The sequence below is a fragment of the Strigops habroptila genome, chromosome 5 (assembly GCF_004027225.2).
Source record: "Strigops habroptila isolate Jane chromosome 5, bStrHab1.2.pri, whole genome shotgun sequence".
Lineage (NCBI taxonomy): Eukaryota > Metazoa > Chordata > Aves > Psittaciformes > Psittacidae > Strigops > Strigops habroptila.
In genome coordinates, this window is record NC_044281.2 from 53,319,965 (window position 1) to 53,344,338 (window position 24,374).

Genomic DNA, 24,374 nt, shown 5'->3' on the forward strand with positions numbered 1-24,374 from the left:
GCAAAATCTAAACTAACCTGTGATCCCAGAGATGTTTGCTTCTCCAGATGCAGTTTCTGAACTAAATTACAAATGTTGTAGACACAGAAGAATGCAGAAATAAGGGGATATAACCACAAAATTGGATGTGGTTAATCAGTGTTGTAAGAGTTTACTTATGTCCAGAGAATGGAGGAAAAAAGAGGTCTAAAGGAAAACAAATGTATCACCTATTTGATTAATTCTTAGATTAAGTTTAGTTACTAGGCAGCATTCTCAGCTGTTCTTCCTATGCGTAAGATCACCCCTTTGTTTATCAGGTACCTGCTGTTCATTTAGATTGTGTTGAAATTACAGTTCTTCTGTAAATTCTTCCACTCTCTAGACTCACTGCATGGCAAAATGGTGAGATACTTTTATCAAGTGCATTTTCTAAGGAGGTACAGGAGGTGGCATGGTGGCACATGGCCAGTTTCTTATGCAGTGCTCCCAATTCAGTATTGGGAAATGCAACTTTAAGGACCTTGTTTCCCTGAAATAAGAGGTCTAATCTAATCGAATTTAATCTAATCCCTAATTAGGGACCTGTATTTCAGCTTCACGCAGCGTAACTATACTAAAACCACTTAAGGTACTCTACCTTCAAGATAAAAAAGGTCAGTTAATTTGGTTTCCCAAACCTTTGTGAGTTGCCTTCTGTATGGACTGGTAAATTCACGTTATACAGTTAAACCTAGGGAGAAGAGAAATCAATATTGTGTCTAGAACTAAAATTCAGGAAGCTCTGTCTGTGTGTCTTCCCCGATGTTCCAGGATGGCACCTACCTTCGTGCAAATGCGACTTGAATTAAACTTTAGGCTCCCATCTACAAAGATCACAAAAGACACAAGCAGAGCTGCTAATAAATGTAGTCCTTATTTGGTGGTCTAAGCAGAGCTGCTAAGGCTACTGAAAAGGAAACACAATTTTAGTCCCCAATTAGGACTGACTCACGACAGAAAAACAATGGAAGGAAAAATTTGCATAGCTGCATTAGCAGAGGACTTTGGCCTCTAGGGTGGTCAACTGCTGAGTCCCAGAAGATACATTTAACAATCGCTTGGGTGCTGGATGCAGGTTTGGGACTGGAGGAGGAAGAAGGGTTGAATTTTACCAACCAAAGTTTTTTAATGAATAATTATTTCAAACTAAATTTCAAAAAGTGATATTTATTTGATCCTCAATGACAACATCAAAAGCAGAAGCATCTGGCTTTCCAGATGCTCAAATAAACAATCAAACTTAACTCATCCTTCTAGTGAAGGACTAAGTGATAATATCACTGCATAGATATTAGGGATTGTCAATTCTTCTCGTATTCCCATGGGAAACAGGGTGATAGAGGAGAGCTACATCACATACACACTGAGTAGTGCACAGGAAAGGCATATGAAAGCAGTCTGAATTTGGCTGGAGATGAACTGCTGCTGCTGTTACAGTTTTTAGAGAGAGGGGCAACTATTTTACAAAGCCAATGCTTTCCTACAATTTCTATTCAACGACTTTAACCAAAAGGACTATTCAGCGAAGATGACCATTGTAAATATTGCACTGAGCCTACCGCACGTTCCTACTTTCTCTTGTTTGCATTGTAGCAGGGGTATGTGGAAGAAGTGCAGGATATTTCTCTGAATGCAGTTACAGGGCAAGGGAAAGCTGTTTTGGGGCTTTGGCTTTTTGGTGAAGTATCACAAAGGAATTTTCTAAAGTATTACATCACTGGAAAAATCTTCAGAGACTAAGGTTTCTCTTTAAACTTAGACATAAAGTTTTGTGTACACAGGCAGGGAAACCAATGCTTTCTTGTTAATAGTAGAAAACTACACTGTGGCACACGTTGCAGACCAGACAGTATCTGCTGAGCCAAAAGCATGTTCAAGTTACACGTTTCTCCCTTTCCTTGGGGGGAGAAGGAGAGATTCTAGAAATATTTTTCTTATTTATGATTTTGTGTTAAGGTATCTCTCTCTCTCTCTCTCTCTCCCTTACTCTAAGTAGCCCAACAGCCTCATAGTTACAATTATATTTTGCTGCACAAAGTGTTACAGGATCCACAGGGAGCTCTGCTGCAGTGCCAGGATCCACAAGAAAAACATAAAATACCACAGACTGACTTGGTTAGGAGCACCTTGTGGAAAATGAGAAGAAACCACTGATGAGATTTACAACTGCCTACCAAACTTGGATACCAATTCCCTTTGCAAACAGCAGGGAATTGAGCATCCCAACCTCTAAGACAAATCTTGCCAGTCCCAACCCATACTTTCCATGCTCTGAGAGCATCATCTTGCTCAATATCGTATGTTACCATAAATTGGTCATTTTTCTATTTTAGTATGATCCAATTCTCTAACACTATAAACTAGCATGCACTTCTATGGGCATGGGAACTGCTGAACCCTTGGTAGTGGTTTGCACATTGATTCTCTAATAAAAAAATTGCCTCTTATATGCTCTGGAGATTTCCCCTCTAGCTCCAGTCTCTAAGAAGTGATGAGTTCAGACTACCTTTCCCTCTCTGTGGACACACCTTGACACAGCCATCTATTCTCATTAAATTTGTAGAAATTTAATATTCTTGAGAGTCTTCTCTGACAGATTGGGTTTAAACAGTGACTGACAGCACAGTTGTGTAAGATTTTTATCATTTGGAGACAAGGCTAGAACTATATTCCTGAAAACACATCTTCAGTCCTACCCAAGTTGTGCATTGGGGAATCCAGACTTTGAAGCAGCATCTACAACACCCGCACCCATACAATGAGGATAGGGACCAAGGAGCCTAGACTGAGATGACTCCACTTCTGTGTCTCCCATTCTTTGCTCTATGCTGGCACACAGTAAAAGTCTCCTCCATTCTCCACGGGAGTTTAAAAGAGCTTTCCACTGCCATTAAGATACCTTTGACATTCCCATTATATATTTATATAATATATAAATATTATATATATATTTATATATTTATATTCCCATTATAAAGCAGAGTGCAAAGCACAGCAGTTGTTTTCCTGCTTTTAATGACATCCATGAAGAGGGTGGCATAAGACATTTCCAAATTATAATAATATCTAAGAGTGAAAAGGATGTAGCACATACTGGAGTTACTGATGAGGAACACAAACACCCTTGCTGGAACGAGACAAAAACCATTTTACAGCCTCTGCAAAAACCGTAGGAAAGACATCACTGAAAATAAAAGTTAGGATTGGCTGAACCACTGCATATTCTGCTGACAGCTGCTGACAGCTTCAGGAGGGAACCGCACACGGCTGGTGCCAGCTCCGCTGCCAGTGCACTGCTCCCACAAAAGGCCTCTTTTTGCTAATTTTAGCTCTTCTGAATTACTGCTCACACTAGCGCAAACCTGCTTTCTCCATGGAAGTCTCCAGTCACTGCTGCCTGGACCTCTTGGAGTACTGTGGAGCCACAGATCTGATGGTTAAAGCGCCCATGAAGAGCATGCAACAACTTTAAATAAGCACTAGCACAGAAAAAGCCTGAGAGGGCAGCATGGCAAAGTGTGCTGCAGAGACTCATAAACCACTTGCCAGACAGCCACTGAGGAAGAGGATGGAGAAATTGATGCTCTGCATAAAATTCACAGAAGACTGTGGTGCCCACTAGCTCCCTCACCACTGAATGGGTGCAGGATATATCCTAGTTTGCAAGTTTTCGCCTTTTCTCCATCACTTCAGCTCCTTCTCCCAGGCAGCAGATGCTGGTACAATCAACATGCAAAAGCTATTTAGCAAGGACGAACAATGCTGATCTAATCCCCAGATCGAGGGCTTGGACGGAGCTCAAAAAGCAGAATGCAGCAGTGCAGCTCTACATGAGACAGGTCAGGGGATGGGATCAGGCTCCAGACCCTGCAGGCGCCACAGGATGTCACTTGGTCACAGTGGCTTCTGCATTCTCACAGTGGTGGTATGCATGAGGAGGGGGTTTGTTTTGCTGTTTGCTCCAGATTTGGAGAAATCCGAGCAGAACTTCTCCAAGCCCGAACCCCTGTTGGAAATGCAGTCAGACACTACCCACAACATTGCTAACAGAAATACAACGACACAAGGAGTGGCTGCACAGGGCAAGCACCCATCCTGTATGGGAAAGCCAGAGATCAGCATTACCTAGCTTGTGCCAAGGAGCTGAGCAGCAGCTGAAGCTCCCCCGTGAAGACAGCTGGGGTTTTCTCAGGGCCTCAGCAAAGCTCAGACCCCTGTGCCATCAACACCACAGGACACCTTGAGGAGGCTCAGGCGACGCCGCTGCATGGGGTCACCATACTTACAGGAGATTGCTGTTTCCAGGTCAGCCCTATTGGCCATGCCTTTGCTAGGAAGCACTGACATGGGCATCTCTACCTCTGCTCCAGGGGTTTTAGGAGCCTTCCAGTCCCTCCTCTCCCACTGAGAAAGAGAGAAGTCAGGTGCAGTGATGCTGTGGAATGATGGCCCAACAGCAGTAGCGTGTTGTCTGTTTTCTGTGCAGTGGACCTGGGAAAATGGGGGCTGTGGAGAGAGACTCCGCTTGCTGCTGTCCTTCTGGCAGCTCTGAACTTGCAGCCTGACTGCACTCCCTGTAAAGAGGAGGAACAGCCTGCAGCTGGTAGGGTAGGGCTGGAGCAAGAAAGGCCAAACCAGTAAAACCAAAAGGCACTGGACCTGGACTGGGTAGAGACACTTGATTTGCTGGCTGGGAAGAACACAAAGTAAAACAGTGACCTTTTATTTCATGGCATCTGTCCTTTCGTTGAGCCCTTTCCACTGACTCCACTGAAGAAGGCATGACTGAGCTCTCACTGGGCTGGAAAAGCAGCACAGTGCTGGAAAAAGGAACTTCTTTTCCAGACCTGTGCATTTTCTTTGAGCATAAAACTTCGCCTGTAGGGATACCTCTGCAATCCTAAACCTTCAAATGAGTAACCCGCTTTAGAATCTTTATATTAGAGTTGTTAGATCAACCAGAAAGAACCCAATATGACTTTGAAATCTCAGCATGAGTCTGCGTGGTTGGCAGTAAGTGAAATCTGGACCTCCTCTCCTTGCCTGTAAAAAAGAACAATTGCCTTGGAAATAATTCAGACACAATAAATGAGGGATTCCTTCATATTAACCATTTTCAACTGCAGATTTATAGTCTAAAATTAAGCAGATATTGAGTGTTGAATAGAATGCTTAAAAACACAATGGCAAGTTGAAATCCTAGTTTCTCTGCATGAGGCAATCAGTAATTTCACTTATTTATTTGAATACAATTAATAGATAATAAAATGGAGCAAGCTGCTACTTAAGAATATAGAAATATTGAAGAAGTCAGTGTGAAAAAAACAGTAACAGATTTTCAAGTCTTCCAAAATGGTGCAGATATTTTTGGATACAAGATAGACAACTTACAAAGGGATCTGCAAAGTATTTTATGTCCTTTAAGGAATTTCTTTCAAATAAGGAATTCAGTCTTGAAAAAACATCAACCTTTGTTTAATTTGTTTATTTGAGTCCTTGAAGTCAGGTTCTCGAAACAAGACAAGCAAATCTGCATGAGTTTGTCTTGATATTAACATCATGTTACTCTCATTTGCCTTCATTTTGCAATAGAGGGATGAGAGATACTTCTGCTAGACCAAAGAAAATATATTGATGATCACTAGCGGAGATGATATACAGAGCCCAGCTTACCCTGCCTTTTATTAGTCTTTAGAAGAAAAAGGCTACATGAGCTGTACAATTCACAGTCCATTAACTACAAAGCTGTATCATGCTATTTGTGTTGTTCATCACAAAACCAGTCTGAAAACACTTGCACTGTTAACCAGCTGGAAGGCAGAACAGGGCTCAGCAGCTAACTCAGCTGGAACCAGCCTGAGAGAGCTCACAGCTCCCATGGAGGGCAGAGGACTAGAGGACATTTGCTTTAGGTGCAGAGCTGAGCAAGACTGGTCCTTACAGCATCCAGGAAAAGAGCAACAGGCAATGAAAGCAGGAAGTACTTTGGAAACTGATATGGAAAGCCCCAATTTACCTTAGGTTTGGGCTAATTTTCAAGAACAATCCAGGGATTAAAAAAAAGCAAACATCAGAAATGTAAATCTTGTACCTATTGAAAAAAAGACTCAAAGAAACCAAACACAGATTTATACAAAACTGTGTTGTGAGAGCTGGAGAGGCTTTTGTTTTCAGCCCTCTGCTGCAAGACAGATGTGACAATACTTGGGTCATTCCTGATCCGCCTTCTAACAGCATCTCCAAGATGGAGATGCTACAGAAACCTGCTTCATTTTTTCACTTTATGATTTCAAGCCTTCTCTTTTTGTCCCATTTGCCATGTACACTGAGATCAAATTGCTTCCTTTAGCTCCGTCTTGCATACTGGATTGTAATCACTTAACTTTTTCTTTCCCTCTCTTTAACATAAGCATCCCCAACACCGTCAATCTTTTCTCATGATTCCTGCTCCCAAGGCTCTGGCGGCCCTCTTTGCTCCTTCTGCACTTCTAGGAAGTCCACATTTTCTAGTGATTTCTGGTAAACAGAGGAGCTTGCTGGGCTGGCAGCTGTAGACACTTATTGCAGAATTTCGAAGTCAATTACAGCCACTGTCCATTTATCTAGGAATGAAACGTCTCAACATATTGTTACCACAGCTGGAGGGAAATCCGAGACCCTCTTTTGAAGAGCTGATCTCCACAAGAGGTGAACACATAACTTGGTCTTGAGGCGTTCGGTAAAGGGACACAGTAAGCAAAGCAGTGATGTGGGCAGACACCTTTTAGCAGGACAAAGTAAAACCACTAACTATTTCTACAGAAGTCCCCCAATCCTTAACAGATGGTGATAATAACATCACGTACCAATGCCACGTAAAATGGTGGCTGGATTTGAACTGTCTATTGAGTGGTAAAATGCTCTTAAATTCACTAGCATTCATGTGAGTTATATACTCCTAATGAGCTGCTTTCTCCAAAAGGCACTTTTCATAAAAAGCAAAGAAATATCTGAAGAAAATACTAAACCTCCATTAGCCTCACCAGCTTTGCTTCATTTTTTACCGTGGCATTTTGATACAAGTGTATGGTGGAATAGTTATCTTATAGATGGCACTAGATATTTAGTTACTAAAAATAGTATGAACTCCCCGACGTTATTTTTAAAATATATAGTTATTTTTGTAGATCTACAATAGCCTCTGCAAAAAAATGATCCTCAAAAGCTTTTTTTGTGCTAGGATCATGTAAGAGAAAGTAGAGCCCTAGGGCTTAATTCCTATCAATCAACAAAACGAGTTTCACACTACTCCTGTCCAGAGGAGCTAATATACACAGTACCACAGGTCATCAGAGAGGAACTGAAAATAAATCCAAGAGTGGGTGAGTATTGCTACATTTTGCCATCCCCTGTACTGTTCTTCTAATTTTATAAAACTCCAATTACTGAACTAATTATTAGAGACACTGAAGTTGTTTTACTGATCCTCAGACCTTTCATCGAACTCAGGCAGCTCTGCATAGCTGTTCAAACAAACAGGGCTGTCCCTTGGAAACATTTTACTGCTGTTATGAGCCCTGGATGTCCCCCAGAATAGGGAATTATTTGAGCAGGTTTTTAAACAGAGGACAAATAAAAAGATGTCTTTAAAAATACAGGCCTCTGAGGTATCTCAGGTTTCCCCCTCTGCAGAGAGCACAGAAGACTGCTTATCTTGGCTCCAAAACAGATTGATGTCTTCAGCCGGAAGATTCACTATAGCTGACAGAGAACATTTCCTTCATTGTATTGCTTCACCATGCGAGGAGATAACTCAGCCTAATAATATTCTGTCTCCTTTTTGTCCTCATATAGCCTACACGTAACTTAATTCTTAATTCCAAAGGGCTCACAGAGGAGATTGGCCTGGTGCTATTTTCATTTACACACATATAAATCAAAACTCAGTCTATCGGAATAGATGGTACTGCACTGGTGTTAAAAAATAACATCCCCAGTGAGGCCAGAAAATTCTCCCTCAGCTTCCCTGATGATAAACACCATGCTATCCTAGATTCAGTCACGCCCTCCAAATTTCTAAACATCACATCTTATTTAAATTTGCATGTAAATAGGTGCTATCCTGATTTACAAGAAATACAGCTTCACCTATCCAGAAAGCATTAGCGTAAATGTAAAACAAGCAGAAAATGACATAGTGGTAGGAACCTGGCATCTGTGGCAATTATCTTTACTTCTAATGAATAGCATCTTCGTTTCTTAGCAGCTAATTATAATGGAACTGTTTGAAGAAAAGGACCTTGTGATATGCCTGGAAGAATCGGTGTACAGCACCGAACCAGGACCGCATTTGTCTACAGTGTCAAATAGCCACTTGCAACCTCCTCCTAGAACCCAAGACTGCAGTATTGGGGTTTTGAATCTTCCAGGAGCCCTATGTCACCCCAGGTAGTATGGACTGCAAGGTTACCATTGTGGGATATGAACGAACCACATTCCTAGATCTGATATCTTAACCCCCAGATGGGAATCCTCAGCCATGCAGGAAACCCCACTGACTACAGGCACCTGCCTGACTGTGACTCCCAGCTGCATGAAAGAACTCACTGTTCTGCTCTAACTCAAACACACATTGCTGCTTTCAGAAAGCCCACATTATTATTCCAGTTTTGAAAAAGAAATTGCAGAAAGTTGAATCAGAAACTTTGAAAACTGCTAGCAAGACCCTGGTTTCACTTACCCTAATCTATCATCACATTTCATCACCAATTTCATACCTGCTCAAAGCTCCCAGCAATGTGCCACCTCTGCCCCTTCCATTAAGAGATAAAACAAGGGTTAAGTGACAGACAGTATCAGTGTGGATAGCAATCTGTCTCACTCAGGAACCACTGCACTGGGAATAAAGAGAGAATTACTATACTGGTGTCAATATGATAAATTACAGTCTCTTTTTCCTAAGGAACAATTTCTAGTTTTTTAACTAGAACAGAAAACTTTCTCCCTTTCAGCACTCTGAACATCATAGCAGTTTCTCCTAACATCTTATTCAGAGTCTCTGCTAATGAAACTGTTTATTTTGGTGGATGGCTGATGTAGTTATTCATTACAGCACTCATCTTGGAACAAGCATGAACCAGGAGCCAACTGGGGAATTCAAACCGTTCCTTCCATATATTTGTTTCCAAAAAGTAAATGGGTTTGAAAGCGCTGTCAGTTGCCCTTCTTGAAGTGAACAGAATGTTTAGGGAAAATGAGTTTTCAGTGTTTTCTCATACCGCACAGGTCACACAATCCCACATGCCAAACCCACAAAGTTTGTGGTCATCTTTCCCTCCTACAGCAGTGAGTTCACAGCTGTGGCACCAGACAAAGCAGGACTTGAAGGAACCTAAAGAAGTCACCTCTTGATTCACCATCCTCTCTCCCTAATATTTATACCTGTGCCACAGGTTTGCCTATAGAGTTATGGAGGAATTTAAGAAGAAATTAGATGACTTACTATAGCGCTATTGGGAATCCATTACAAATCTTTTCCTCATGTCCAGCCTAAGCTTCCCTTGCTTTGGTGTAACAATTTCATTTCTTGTCCCAGCCCTATGAACCCTTTTTTTTTTGCAGCATCACGACATGTTTTCAAAGACCTTTCTCGCCCTCTTCTCTAGGCTGAGCAACCTCTACCCTTTCACTCCTTCCCTGATAGGCTGCTTTTTCTAAACCTCTCTTCACTCTTGCTGCTTTCTGCTCCACACATCTCCATGTGTAGTATCCCAAACAGGAGACAGTACTCCGATTAATGTCTCCACATAAATGATCTGCAAGGAGCCTTGAGCAACTGGTCAAAGTGCTTCATGAGTAGCCAGTCCTGCAGTGCTTGGCACATTTTCATGATGGGAGGTTGTGCTGTAGAGGAAGGAATGTTCTCCGATATAACCAGAGATGTGCATCAAAGGCTTCAAACATCAGGGCAGAACAAGGCTTTGCAGTGGGGACCAGGAGGGGGAAATTTTTCTCATGTTTCTAGAGAGACAAGCAGCTGGGTCTTGCATTAGCTCCTTCAGCACACTCTGTCCTCCAGCTTCTGCATCATCAAAGAAAATCATTGCTGGACTGACTCAGAGTGAGGCAACTAAAAGCAGCATAAAAGATTGAGCTAATCAATTTAGTTGTGTGAAGGTGGGGAAGAGAAGGGCTTTTTTTTTGCTATTGCTGCCATCTCCATGAGGGAAGAACAATTAATAGAAAAGGTTAGAAGGTAATTTTTGCAACTGCTTGCAACCCCAAGCAATGGTTTATTTTTCTACTTGTGACCATGCAAAAAAATGCAAAGATAGAAGGGAGCAGTTTCACTACTGCAGCAGCCTGAGGGGGACTGCCAAGTCCTGTGACATGCACTCCCAGGGAGTGACCTACTGCTCTCCCAGCCCCACGGCATGCCCGTAATCTCTCTCACAATATGGTTGAAAATAGAGCTGGCTAGAGGGAAGAAAGAGGAAGAGTGAGGGGAAAATCAAAACAATTCAGCTTATTAGCAAAAACTTGATGAGCAAAAGTCTAACACAGCAAAAAAAGCATTGCCAGAGAACTTGTGACATCAGAAAAGCAGCACTGGCAGATCTGACACATGCAGCTGTGTTTGCCCCTCACTCTGCAGCCGAGTGATAAGTCTCCATACAGCCCTCATCCCTCATCCATACCAAACATGAGACCTTTGTTCTGCGCACAGTGCATGTTTAAGGAACTGAGTGTGTTCCGAGATCCTTAGCTCCTGACTTCCAGATGCAGCCAACCCTTTTGCCCTTCAGGTGTTGACTTCACACTCTTTGCAAAAACATGAGCACTGTTTAACTGGTCATACCCTGGGTTTGAAAAATAAGGAGCTCCTGGATGGCACAGGGTGTGTTATTGCAACCCCAAACATCCCTTCTCAGCCCTTCACTTGCCCCGGCATAACATTCACCTCAGTAACCGGTGCAGTGGTTTTTGGGTAATGATATTTGGCAAGCTTGAAAACAGGGAAAGGAAGCTGGATGAGGGCATACAGAGTCTTGTACTCTCAGAGGCATTAAACACCGGCTCAGAAATACCTACCTGCGCACTGAGCCCTATAAATTGTCTCCCAAAGCTTGCAAAGCTAAATATGCACTGGCAACAGGCCCTTCCTCCAGCATCCCCGCGAAAGGGATGGGGAGGAGGGACATGGGGACTAATGCTGGAGGGAAAGGTGCTGGTTTACATGCAGAAAAATTTGAAATGCCTTTCTTTGAAAGCTTCCCCCTTAATCCACCCATGTTCCTTCCTGAACCTTAAGAGAGCTCTGGGAAGTCCTGGAGCAGGAACATCGTCCTTCTCACATGGGGCAAGCTCTCCTTCCCAGCCACTATAGTCCCCTGCCCCAGCTCTCTGAACCTCCCACAAGGCATTAAAAGGCAACAGCACACAGCAGGCTCTCTCCAGTTTGCTATATTTAACTGCAGGTCTCTAAGCACTCTCCTCCCTTTCCACTCCTTTAGAAGAGCCACATGGGGAACGAGAGCTGCTCCTCCTTGCTGTCATGAGCCTGAAGCCTGGGTTTGCTCACACTGCCTCCGCTCTCGGGCTCCTGCATTGCTGCATGAGAGCATACACAGGAGGAGAAAGGGAACACTTTCATTCCTCTGTCACAAGAACTGAAGGTACTAAATGTTAATACTTGGAAATCAGCAACTGCCAAGAACAAGTTCCCCACCCACCCATCCACCCCAAGCTTTGAAGTGTTTTCTTTCTAGCTTTACCTTGGCACGCTGGCCAAATAAGTCACAAGTTTCCGAAGGTCTTCCTGCCTTATTCTGTCGTGATTGCTGCGGGCTGGGAAGGTCAAGACAGGACCACCTCGTTTATCACGGCCACCTGCGTAAAATAAAGGATTGTTAGAAAATCAGGCAGGAAGCACATGTCAAAAAAACTATGTGCGCCGAATTGATAAACATAAATTACAGCACATTCAAGAGCCCGTGCACTCTCTGTAGCTTTCAGGCTTGCCTAGTTGAGGAAGACATGCTTGCATTTGCTGGAGCTCTGAAGGGGGGGAAATAAAAAAATTAAAAAAACAAACCAAAAAAGCCCCAACAACAAACAAGGTGAATTGCTAGTAGCATTTCTTCTGACTTCCACCTAATCCCATCAAATCTAGTATAACTGACAATCCAAGCAGGCAATGCTAATGAAATCCTACTGTGGGGACAGTTTTAAACTGGTCAACATGAAGAAAGTGAAAATATTTTTCACTGTTACTCAGCGTGTTGCATAGTTCATTGCCAGATAATTTACAATGTCCTGCCAGTTAACAGTCACATATCCCAGTAATGTTGATGCAGTAAAATGTTCTAATCTGTCTGGCAATTCATTAGGAATTGAAAATTTGATTAGGAGTTCATGCCTCCTGTGCTTTCTATTTAGAGTGTTGCTGGCAATTGGAATGATTTTTGGTTTGTTTGGGTTTGGTTTTTTTTTTTCCTGTAGCTTTTCTGTCTTAAAATTCACTCCTTTTAAACTGCCAGTGTCTGGCACTTCATCTTTTACGGCAAAAGGCTTAACCATAAACAAATGACTCTACCCTCAATTATACAATTGCAAATACAGACGTGAATACAATCTATTCTACAGCACCTTATTTTATTCTCTGCTGTGAATAAAGTTTAATCAGCTTGAAACTGAAATCCAGTGCCTCACTTAATGTTTAGTTCTTTCTTCACATGTTCGCACAGGATTTTTTTAGGAACTGTGTGTTGTTAGATACATGTTTGCATTGTTATCTAGGAAAAAAAGTCACAGCAAAACTACAGTTCAAAAAGCTAGCACAGAACTGCAAGGTCCTTGCAAATAAGCTGTAAAAATGCAGATGAGTTTGTGCTTTTCAATGGAAAGTATAATCCCTTTAACAGAAATATCACTTCTGAGAAAGGAAAATTGTGTGCTTCTCTAAACTAACTTACCTGGCCAACAAGAAGAAAAATCTACACAGGGACATGCACATCTACAGTACTGATCCATACTGCATCATCTCTTGCGGGACACAGGACGCCCATGGTCTGTGGGGCCATGACTTCTGTATGGGTCCTAAAAAGCCTAATTCAGTAGGAAGAGTCCTAAGATGCTCTGCTGTAAGAGTAGGATCGATGTGAGAGCACATGTGTGCTTGGAAAAACAGTATCCTGGATCACCACAGGACAAAGAATTGTTCTAGGCAGAATTTAGATCAGGAATCAAGGAAGTGCTTCATATGGCAGGAGTTCCTGCAGGTGGACAAACCAGAAACCAGACTGAGGAGATACATGCATGTACCCCCAAGGCACAGGTTTTCCAGCTGGCCCTGCTTACAGAACAAAGACAACACTTGTAGATCCAGCACCCATCTGACAACATACCCCTTGTCCATTTTATTCTGAAACTGTCCATTCAGTTGATGTCATGATAGGTAGAAGCTCACCTTCTAGCACAAAGTGTCTGTGTCTCTACATGACCAGAGTCACACAAAAGCAGCTAAAAGAAGCAGCTAAAAGAAGCAAAGTTGTTATTATGTGTAATTTTTTTTTTTACATCCTGTCTGTAGAGCATTCTACAGCACTGCAGACAGTACAAGTCAAAGTCCATTACATAAACTTCATCTATATGGATAGAGCTGCCAGTGTTACCCTGCATTACAGTACATCAACATTGAAATTTCCGTAGTTTTCAAATGGATCCTGTATACCTGAAGGGCAACACCATGCAACTCTTCACTGGAGCCAAGTTGTGTCTGATTTGTCCAGGGGTAAAAATGGAGAGACAAACAAGAGACGTCATCTTCATTTTGAGCCCTCATACAGCCAAGGGCACATGTCCTGCCTAATCTCCACCCAAATCTCTGTGCCTAATGTTTGCCTTTGTCTTCACACCTCGAAGGTGAGAATGTCCGCAGGAATTCGGTGTCACCTTGGCTGATCCATTCCTCTACCATATAGCATGAGAAGGGGTGGGGGGGGGAGGGTAATTTAACAAGGATTCAATTTACAAGGAAATAGGCTAATTTTTATTTTGAGACCTATAAAAAAAAACCTCATTTTAAGCACATTCTCCCTTTGTTGAGATTATTTCACACACCATAACAATGCCAAAACCATTATATCATGTGTGATGCGTCCAACATAAAAGCAAGCCAGCCTATAGAATGGCAAACCGATGTAGTAACTGAAGCTGGAGGGAAATATTTTTTCAACACAGGAAGCTTTTCAAGGTTTTGAAAAATTTCCCATCATATCACGATGTAACCAAGGCTTTCAAAAGCTTCCAGATATTCACTGAAGCAGAGACCTGAACTTGAATTGCATCCCAGAAGAACATGCTACCCGGTATTCAGCCAGGCTTCCTCTCCTCCTCCATTCCTAAGTATTTAAATATCTCTACAAAGTGGAAAAGCACTAAAAGATGAGATCAGGAGACATCCAAGCCCAGAGTTAAAATCCTCTCCCAGTGTATGAAACACCTGGGGATGGCCACGAGTTTCACACAGCCCTGGTCACTCTGATTCTGCCCATTTGCCTCAGCTCAGTAAAACAAAAACTGTGTTACTAGCCAGGGACCCCTTCCCCACCTGCAGTTCCACAGTGAGCTCTGAATCCCCTCTCACCCCCACCAAAAAACCTCAAATCATCACCAACAACAAAATACCCCAAACCTCCCCTCCTCCCGCAAACAAACTAAATTCTGGTAGACTGAAAAAGTTAAATCAGAAAATTCTTGACCCTTTTACTAACAATAGCACAAGGATTTCAGCTACAGGAAAGGAAACAGGGTCCAGAACATTCCTGTCCTGTCTTTGCTTCAGGATAAAAATTGTCCCTCAACAATTTATCTAAAATGTCCTCAGGGAAGTAGGGTAAATGAGGCTGTAGTGCAGAGTCAGAAGTTACCAGGACAGACTGGAGAAAATGCGTTAATTCTTGTGCAAGGAGGAAGGTTACATGATGACCCAGTTGGAGGTTTCTGGATGATGGAAGGATAAATAAATGCCTGGAGCGATTCCTTCTAGTCCTATGGCACGGAGGAACAAGGAGACATGGGGCAAATCTCAAGAAATATGAGGTTTAGAAACAAATGTTTCTCATTTGTGATGAAAGTACTGCTCTACACTGTGAGCAACAGGGTGAAATTATTATTACAAGTGCATCGTACAAATTAAAATCCTTCACTTGTTTCCAAATTATTCAATTCAATCCAAATTATTGAGCAATCCCTAATTTTTATGAATGCCTGCATAATTTACAATTTTATGAAGAGCCTATATGGAGAAACATCAAGTTTCTTCCAGAACAAACCACGGTATGTTTCATTCACCATAAGACTTCCAGAGTTCAGTAACTAAATACTAGTAATATGTAGCTTTTCCATTGTACTTTCTAACCACAAATCTCAGCTTTTCTAGGCAGACTAAATGAGATATTATCACCATTGAATTTTAGACACCTAATATGCCTGTATTCGGACTATCATCTCTTCTAACAGAGCCTCCAGACAGATAGAAACAACCACTAAAAAAGAAGAAAATCTTTTGGCATTGGCTGTATAGGGAGTCTATACCATTCCTCTTCTTTATTATTACCTCCTTTTTTACTGAGGGGAATAGTGAGGTACAGAGAGGGGAAGAAATTCAGCCCAGATCCCACAGCAAGTCACTTGAAGACCCAGGAATAGAAATGAGATTTTCTGACTGTTAGTCCACTGTGTTAGAGCTTCATAGTGCTAAAAGTCAGCAACTAAAAACATCATAGAAACTCTGCCTCTGATTGTTAGTAATTCACCCAAGGAGGCTAATTTCGCCCCAAGTCAGCCATGATTTCAACACTAATTTTGCATGCACAGCCTCTTCAGAGAGCTATCCAGCATATTGTTTTGAAAGAAAATAAAAAAAATGAAGGAAGTAAAGAGTCTCAATTGCTCTAATCAATAGGTCCCATCTCCTGCCTCCCACTGGGCTCACAGACATGGGATGCAATAATCAAACATGTCATTATATTTGCTAATTACAGTTATTAAATGTTAAAACAAATGGCTAATAATTCCTAATTGTTTTTCAACGTGGGTTTTCATGGGCTTTGCTCTGATTTAGAGAGGCAAACAGATGGTCTAGTTATTAGTGCTCTGGCAAAAGGAGTCAGGAAAACACATGTTCTTTAGGGCACAGAGTATACTGAGAACAAATATTTAGCCATATATGTCTTGAATTCCTCCTTCAAAAATCCTTTGTTGATGGCCTTGCCTGTCAGTGGCTTGCTTGCTGGTTCTTCCCATCTCCCTTTCTTCTGGCCTATACAGAAACCATTGCTAAAATCAGCATTTATTCTCAGAAGTAGGATTATGTTATTTTTCTTACACAAATCATATAGGGGATACTGCAGTGATGGCACAAGGCATCGTGACACATACTACATTAAAAGAAAACACTAAAGAAACCCTTAGAAAGCCTGCATGGAAAAGGGCAGCAGTGACCTTCTGATGACCACTTTTCTGTTCAAGCCTGCAACGAAAAGAAAAGAGATTCAAGCCACAAGATCCCTGTCCTGTCAGCTGCCTGAACTGGCATCTTAATCCTCTCAGTGGTGGGCCCGAATGTTTCTGCCAATGGTGGTTCCAACTGCCCACAAGTAAATCAAGATGTTGGCCAACCCAGAGTAGTATTGACATGAAATCTGTGTACAGGCCTTCCTAATTTCAAGTCCTGAGGCACATCCATTCCTGATAATAAGCAAAAAGTGAAGTTTCAGCTTTACGTAATCCTGGTTAGGACAGGAAATTATGAGTTTCCTTTAATGCATACTTCTTGTATACAACAGATGGTCTTATTGAGCTGTTTTCAAGCTGCATCTCTCCAGTTCTATCAGCCATGATAGTTCTATTCTACCGTGATAGTTACCTGCTTACATGTATCCTCATTTAAGGGATTCAAGCCCTCTGCTTCACTCTGTAAGCATAAATTCACAAGGACTAACCATAGACACAGACAAATATCCGCACGTGAAGTCTCTCAAATACCTTGTCTGAGGTCCTGCAACACATCAGCAATGGAGACAGGAGTAGTACACAGTACCTCTGGCCTCCATTCAGATTGTCTACTGCAGTTCAAATGAATATGCTGCTTCATCTGACCTCTGCAGATCATAAGCTGATCAATCTTGATGTTGCAGACTCTGCTGAGACCGTGAGTTTCCAGAGGAACCGAAATACTCCTCAAAAGGTATTTCAGCCCAAAATACAGTGAAAAAAATGAATGATAATGAGGAGAACTAGGAGACAGAATGAGCTCAGCTGATGCCAGGCGCCTCCATAAAATTATAAACAATATGCTCTGGATTTCTAAATCTAACTGACAGACTTCCTAGGAAAGCAAAGAATCAAGGAACTGGTATCCAGAGTCTTAAAATTATATTCCTTTCCCTGCCATAGCTGAAGTGTGAGAGTCTGCTTGCTACCAGACCTCCTGTGAACAGACCTCTATACTAAAAATCCTCCAGCTTCAAGAGGGAACAATTTATTGTAAGGGTCATATATAGGACTATCTGTATGACCACCTTCAAATTCAACTGGTTCCAAAGCAGGTGATTCTAATGCAACAGTGATGGAAATTTAAGCTCCCACAAGTCCACCTGCAAATTAACACAGCTGCAATGTGGTCACCAGGGCCTGATCCTCCAGTGTGTTGCTCTTTGCAGCATCCCATAGTCAATTGCTTGAATCAAATCCGAATGGCCAACATTTGCAACATTACACTTATGGTTAATGACTCCAAAAACAAGGCTGTATGTTCGCATCACAAGATCCCTTGGCAGAGCAGATCAGCGGCTGTAGAGGGGATGCACAACATAACTACTGAGGATCCCATTTCCCACCAGTTACATTTGTTCTGCAATCACCCAGAGCCACTGCACGGATTTGAAGAGACAACCTGTTGTGGCTTGTAATACACCTTCTTTGATTTATGCAAGTATTTTGGGGTACTTTAATTTTAAATGTTTACTTGACATTGCCCCAGCAAAGAAAAACCAAGGACAAGTGAGAGTCATTAAAATGAAGGGAGAACTTCTTTGTGTGGAAAGCAAAACTTCTGGACAAGAGTCCAGAGGAGTCTGTTTCTTCCTCTGGAAGAAGCTGGTTTGCTCTGAGACACTAAGGAAGCACCAATACCTCCTCTTGAACGCTGAGCCTTATGCACACCTATGCAAACCTCGCTGCCTTTTGCCCCAGCTGCACATTAGCTTTTTTGATCAGACCTCCTCCATTGCAGATATATGGGAATAGCTGTATATATTCATAAAACAACAGAGAGACTGAACAAAATAAACCCCAAATCTTCTCAAACAAAACATCCCACTGCATACCCTCTTGCCTCTTGTCATGGTTTAACCACAGTTGGCAAGTAAGTACCTCACAGCCACTTGCTCACTCTGTAACCAGGACACCCCTGGTGAAGGAAAGGGATCAAAACAGCACATGGAGATGCCAGTCATGCTGCTGATGGCAGTATTAACAGGCATTCCAAACTCATGCCACTGGGCATAATGTAGAATAACTGTACAGAATAAGGAGAAACAAAGAGAGGCCATATTCATCCTGATCACATACTGTTTGTCTTCCTCATTTGGGATAAGCACAGAGAACTGGCAACATTAGAGTTTCTGGTGTTCCTCAGCAACATGAAATATTCAATAAACTGACTTAAATGACTGGCTGTTCAAGTTTGCCACATTCCCAGCAGGTAAGTCAAGTAGACTTACAGCTGAGCCAAGTAGAGCTTGACAGCTATAGCCAAGTAGAGGATGGTGAGGCACTGGAACAAGCTGCCCAAAGATGTGGTAAATGCTCAATCCCTGGCAGTGTTCAAGGCCAGGCTGGATAGAGCCTTGGGCGACATGGTCTAGTGTGAGGCATCCCTTCCCATGTCAGAGGGGTTGGAAACCACATGATCTAAAGGCTATGATTCTATGGTTCTATGATCCTTCAAATTAATGAAAGTTCAGGGGAGAGTTCAACCTATTGGACTTACATAATTGCTATTAGGAAGTTTTCTCCCTCTCTGGTTTTAAGAATAAATTCAGCTGATTGAAAGCAAAGTATTTCCATTTCAAATAGTCTATATTTTCCCACCACAAAAAAAAAAAAAAAAAAGTATTAAAAAAACCCAATCATGGCTTATACAGAGAGATGCCCGGTTGTGAATTTCTGTGCTTCTTGCCACTTAAAATTGATTCCTTAGAAAAAAAACATAAGCCTAAGGAACCAAAGTGCTTTCACAGAAATGAAGAAGCTTTCAGAGGTGACAAGTTTCATTAGTGGGACAAAAGAGCACACCTTACTACACAATGGCCAAAATGGTTGATTGTTATCAGATTAATTATCTCAGACGCTACGGTCAGCTGGGTCGTTGTCTTCGTTTATAAGCTCCCAGCCCTGATTTTTATATAAGGACAACTCTCTACTGTCTGCATAAATGAAGACAAGACCTTTGCTGAGATATATATGGATCTCGCTGTGTCTTTAAGGATGAGAAAACCCTGTGAGCTGGAACACGATGGGATGTATGCAGACCTTCTTGCTTCACAGGCACAGTTCCTTCCTCTTATTGTTATTTTGAAAGTCCCTATCATTAATTGAGAAGCTATACCTATGTGACAGGATGCAGGGACCCATCAACCAGGAGGTGGTCAGAGTACAGTGCGTTTTGATGACACACAATCAATGACTTGTGATCCCACAAGTTTTGTGGAGTTTTTTTGGACAGAAATTTTGATTGGGTTGATTTTTTCCCCAGTTTTGTTAGCTACTTATGCCTTTCAGCCTTTCCACAAAGCAGCACAGGTTGCATTACTACTCACATGCTAATTAAGGAAGTACATAAAGGAGAAATCTCCCTGCCCTAAGGAGATATTGGTGGATTTTGGCAAGCTGCTGTGTCCAAGCGCCAGGACAGTAAGTGCTGGCAGTGACTAGACATTCTCCACAGAAATTGTTCAATTTAGTCCATGGCTACAGTTAGAACATATGGAAAGAAATACAGCAACTGATTCTGCACACTACAGTTACAACCTGTAAATTAAATCAGAAATCCCAGGGAACATTTTGATTTCTGCTTTAACATTAGAGTCCCAGTGAGGATATCTAAACATCCCCTATAGGTAAAGGCTCTTCTCTGCTCTCAAAAATAGAACACTCTTGAAAAACAAAAGGAAAAAATCAAAATAATTAGAAGGAAAAAAAAAAAAAAGAAAGAAAGAAAAAACAAACCCAGCAGGCTCCGATGCCATCAAAAGACCCGGAAACTGCACAGCCTAAACTTCCTCATTTCCTTCTTCAAAGAAAAAAACTGCATCAATGCAGCAGCAAATTTTAGATGAAAGCATGATCGCCCAAAACCACTAGGAAAATTCAATAGTCAAGCAATGCTGTGTTTTTCTAATAGCATATTTCCTCTTTTTGGAATTTCCGTTGATTTCAAACTACATCAGGGAATAGTATAAAATGAAAGACATTTTTCTGTAATAAAATATAGAAGAATTGTTGATGCTTCATTTGAAATTTCCATTCCAGAGGAAAAGGAGAATGGAAACTTTTAATTTAAATCAAAACTTTTTGTGCAAATACAAAATACTTACATCATTCAAAAATTAAATATTTTGATTAGTTCTATTCCCAACCCAATACAAATTCCAGTGTCTACAGATCAGTGTTTGAGACCCCCTGTAACCTGGATACGAACTCTTCCAGTGCCCAGAGGGTCCTGGGGTTTCATTTCAACCCTTTCTATGAAGACTGAAGTGCATCCATCACAAAAAAATTTAAACATGCCCCTCCACGTGTGGTCCCATGTACCTCTGGCAGTAAGTGACCTGTGACGTCTTCAGACAAGTTTTTGGGAATGTGTCTACCGCTCCGAGCATTCCTCTTTGATTCATCCTGCTATCCTAAATGTAATGAAACCTAATTGCAAAGCTGTCCTTTTCTCTGATCTATTTACACTGAAATTCCTCCTCTAAAAGACCTTCTGGGAAATATCTCTCTGTTTTCCCTTCAGGCTCTCAACCAGGCTCAGATGTCAGTGTGACCCAGCTCATGAGACTACTTCTGAAACATATGAGGTTGGGGACAGCGGGCTTTTGAAGGATGGAGATGGCCAAACTGTTACCGCATCCACTTCTCTCTACCCCATGCCTTTTGTTGGACAAAGACCACAGAAAAACCTCATGCTTTGCTGAATGCATGTTTGGAGCTCTCCCGCTGCAGCAGCTCACTGGCTTATTACACTTCATCCTTTTGCTGTAGATTCCTCAGTGCTCAACCATGCTCTCAAAAACCTAGCCAGCCTCCTCCTTTGTACTCCCGCCTTGGCAGAGAGCAGACACTACCTGCGTGACAGGCGGGAGCCCTCGCGCGGCCATTCTTCTGAGCCCGCCAGGGATCAGGAAGTACTGGGAAGAATCCTGAGAAACTGTTCTGAGTGGGATGTGGGGAAAGGGGAAAAGAAAAGGTCCATGCACAGGAAGGGCCCATGGTAACATGCTCCTCTCCCTCTCCTGAGAATCTCATACACTTCCTCCCATATTGCACTGATCAATAGGAAATCTCCTATAAATATAATCAAGCAGCTGAACAACACCCCAAGTTAAATCACTCTTCTAAAACAGCATCTGTATTTCCTAGGAAAGACTATAAGCCCAGCGTCCAAATACTTCTTCACCTTTCAGTGAAAAAAACCCCACCTAAAATAATATACAACCTGTTTTATTTCCTCTATTCTGCGCTCATCTCCTCAGAATACAAAAAATCAGTCTCTGGCCTGTAGCTCCCTACCTAATGGTTCCCAAAGCCATTCCGTTGCTGGAAGCAACACAGTGAACCACCCAGGCAAAGCCAAGATTTTATTAGGATTTAGGCAAGCAGGTGGCCAAAACCTCCCCCCTGCCAGCCCCCTGCTTAATCTGCCTCCACAGGGTCAGCAACGGAAGCAATCATATGGTGATGGCCAGGATGCACCACACACCCAACTGCTCAGGTCATGTCTCTGCCTATGAGTGCTAAAATGGGATTTTCAGGTGCTGTTCAAGACACACACACACATGAACTTTGCTCGGGTTCAGTCTAGCTTCTAGCTTGTACATGAGATCACTGGAAGAAATCAAGAACGAGTTCCAGGAAAAAATCCCAACATTATCCATTCCTCAACTCTCCTTCAGAGCACGGACGCGGAGGCAGAGCCCTGCGCCTGCTGCTTGCTTGCCAGCTGAACCAGCCAAGGGAAAGCACCAGGCACAGAGCCCCAGACGGTATTTAGGAATCCATGCCCAGCTAGTTAGAGCTGTATTTCAACTCTGAAATTAAGTGCACTTCTGAAAGCTAGAGTGCTCCTCTGAGATCACACAGCTCTGCAGGCAGGTCCTGTTGTGCCTGCTCTGGAGCAGAAGAAGCAGAACTTCCCTGCCTGTTCTGCTCTGCTCTTCTACAGGGTCCAGCCATGGAGCATCCACAACACTGAAACACAGTGCATGGTATAGCTCCTGCTTGAAGGAGCTTATGTTTTCTCTGCAGCTTTCCTCTTGAATCATGGACTAAAAACCAAGCTGGTGAGCCACAACAGATGAGAAAAGAAACAAACTATACAACAGAGATGTTCAGCCGAGATTTTTTTGTACATGCTGATAAATTCTCCTGGTTTAAGGAGAACCCCCCTTAACAACTTTACTGTATTGTTATCGTTAAAATTAACTGTAGTATAAAACTCTGAAGAGGACTCAATAAAACTCTCCTTTTCCTCAAGGGAGCCTGATTACAAACACAATGTGCTCCCACAGTCTATTCTAGCTACAGAACAGGTTTGGGGTTTTTTTGGGGGGGGTTGGTTTGGTTTTTTTTATCTTGCAAAGTCCAGCTATTTGATTTTTCTATTTTGGCCAACATTTTCTCTTCTGTGCTCAAAGCATACTCTAGGAAGTTATTCCATTTTAATTAAAAAGAAGCTAGCCATCAGGTGAAGTGCTCAAATCCCTTTCTTAATCTGCTTTATTAGACACCAAGGCAAGACTGGGCAGTACTTAAAACTCTGGGCTGGAGCGTGATGCTGGGGCTATTGCAGTAAGACACTAGCAGCTCAAAGCATTCTATCTGCAAAGGCTCCTGACAATTGCTGCCTGTAGTTGTTGCAACAATGGAGAGGTGTAAATCCTAGGACCTCTAGCTAGCTAGCTATGCCAAAAATAGGCACATTTTGAGCAGTAACAAGGCTGGAGGCTGGTGAGTCTACATGGAGTGAGCTGTTCCTTGCCTGCAGTGGCTCGTGATGTGAAACCCCAGGGGATTGTGTTAAGTGTTTCCTGTTTAATGCTCCCCCACAAGGCAAGCTTGGCCCAGGACAGCATCTAATGAGCTGATGATTTGGTGTGAGACTCTGGCTCAGAGCTGAATGCAGGCACCATCAATGCAAGGGGCTATATAAACGATCCAGATAGGTTGTCGTTATTAAATATTGCATGAATTACCAAATGATCCTGCAGTCATTTCCATGTGAAGCGACAGCAAGAACCAAGAACCAAATTCCAGCATAGTCCTTCTGTTTCAAACTAGTCAGCAGGTACACTGTGTTTTTATGACTATGTTCCCATCTTCGGAGCAATGAAAGCCCAAAACCATGTAAAACATTTCAGGGCATTCAGAATGAGATATTAGTGTGAGATAAAGTAGTCCTGCATGCAAGTACATTTGGGATAGTCTTGGGTTTTCACATTAGGCTTTTGGTCTCTTACAAACTTCCCTCAAAGTTCTGGATTTTCATATCATTAGTCAGAAAGTATAGAGTTTATAGAGCCACAAACAGTTTGCCCAAGTCACTGCAGGACTTGTGATCCCTGGACCATTTAACTGTTGCTACATGGGAAGACATCACACACCAACCACTAGTGAAGGCAAAACCTCTTCCTGCCTAGCAAGGCATCTCCATGGCTCAGCAGGGTGACAAGCCCCACTCCTGGGGTGACAAGCCCCACTTCCTCCCGACTCCAGCACCTGGGAGGAAGAGTCTGAGTACCTAACAGCCTCGCCACTGCTCCCCTCTGCAGTCAGCATTACTGAGAAGACGAAGGAAACAAAAAGCAAAGACTGCAAACAAGAAAGTCAGCTATTTTTGATTCAGGTTTTCTCATTGCAACAGGGAAGATCACCAAAAGCAGCCTTAATGGTTTGCAAATAATCAGAAACACTGGCACTGTGTGTCTGTGGTTTTATAACACCCCAGTTTTGTGCTGCCCCAGTTTTATAATACCCTGGTTTTATGCTGCCAATTTGAGCGACTTCATTTCAGATTAGGATCGCTTCAG

General features: G+C 42.3%; 1 protein-coding gene across 8 annotated transcripts in view; it reads right to left on the minus strand.

Annotated features, from left to right (window-relative positions):
- KALRN (kalirin RhoGEF kinase) overlaps positions 1-24,374 on the minus strand; it is a 514,962-nt gene that overhangs the window by 327,710 nt on the left and 162,878 nt on the right. For all 8 annotated transcript variants that reach the window (XM_030485889.1, XM_030485890.1, XM_030485893.1 and 5 more), the window contains exon 4: positions 11,775-11,889. In XM_030485889.1, coding sequence (XP_030341749.1) covers positions 11,775-11,889 — 115 coding nt within the window. The remainder of the gene's footprint in view (positions 1-11,774; positions 11,890-24,374) is intronic.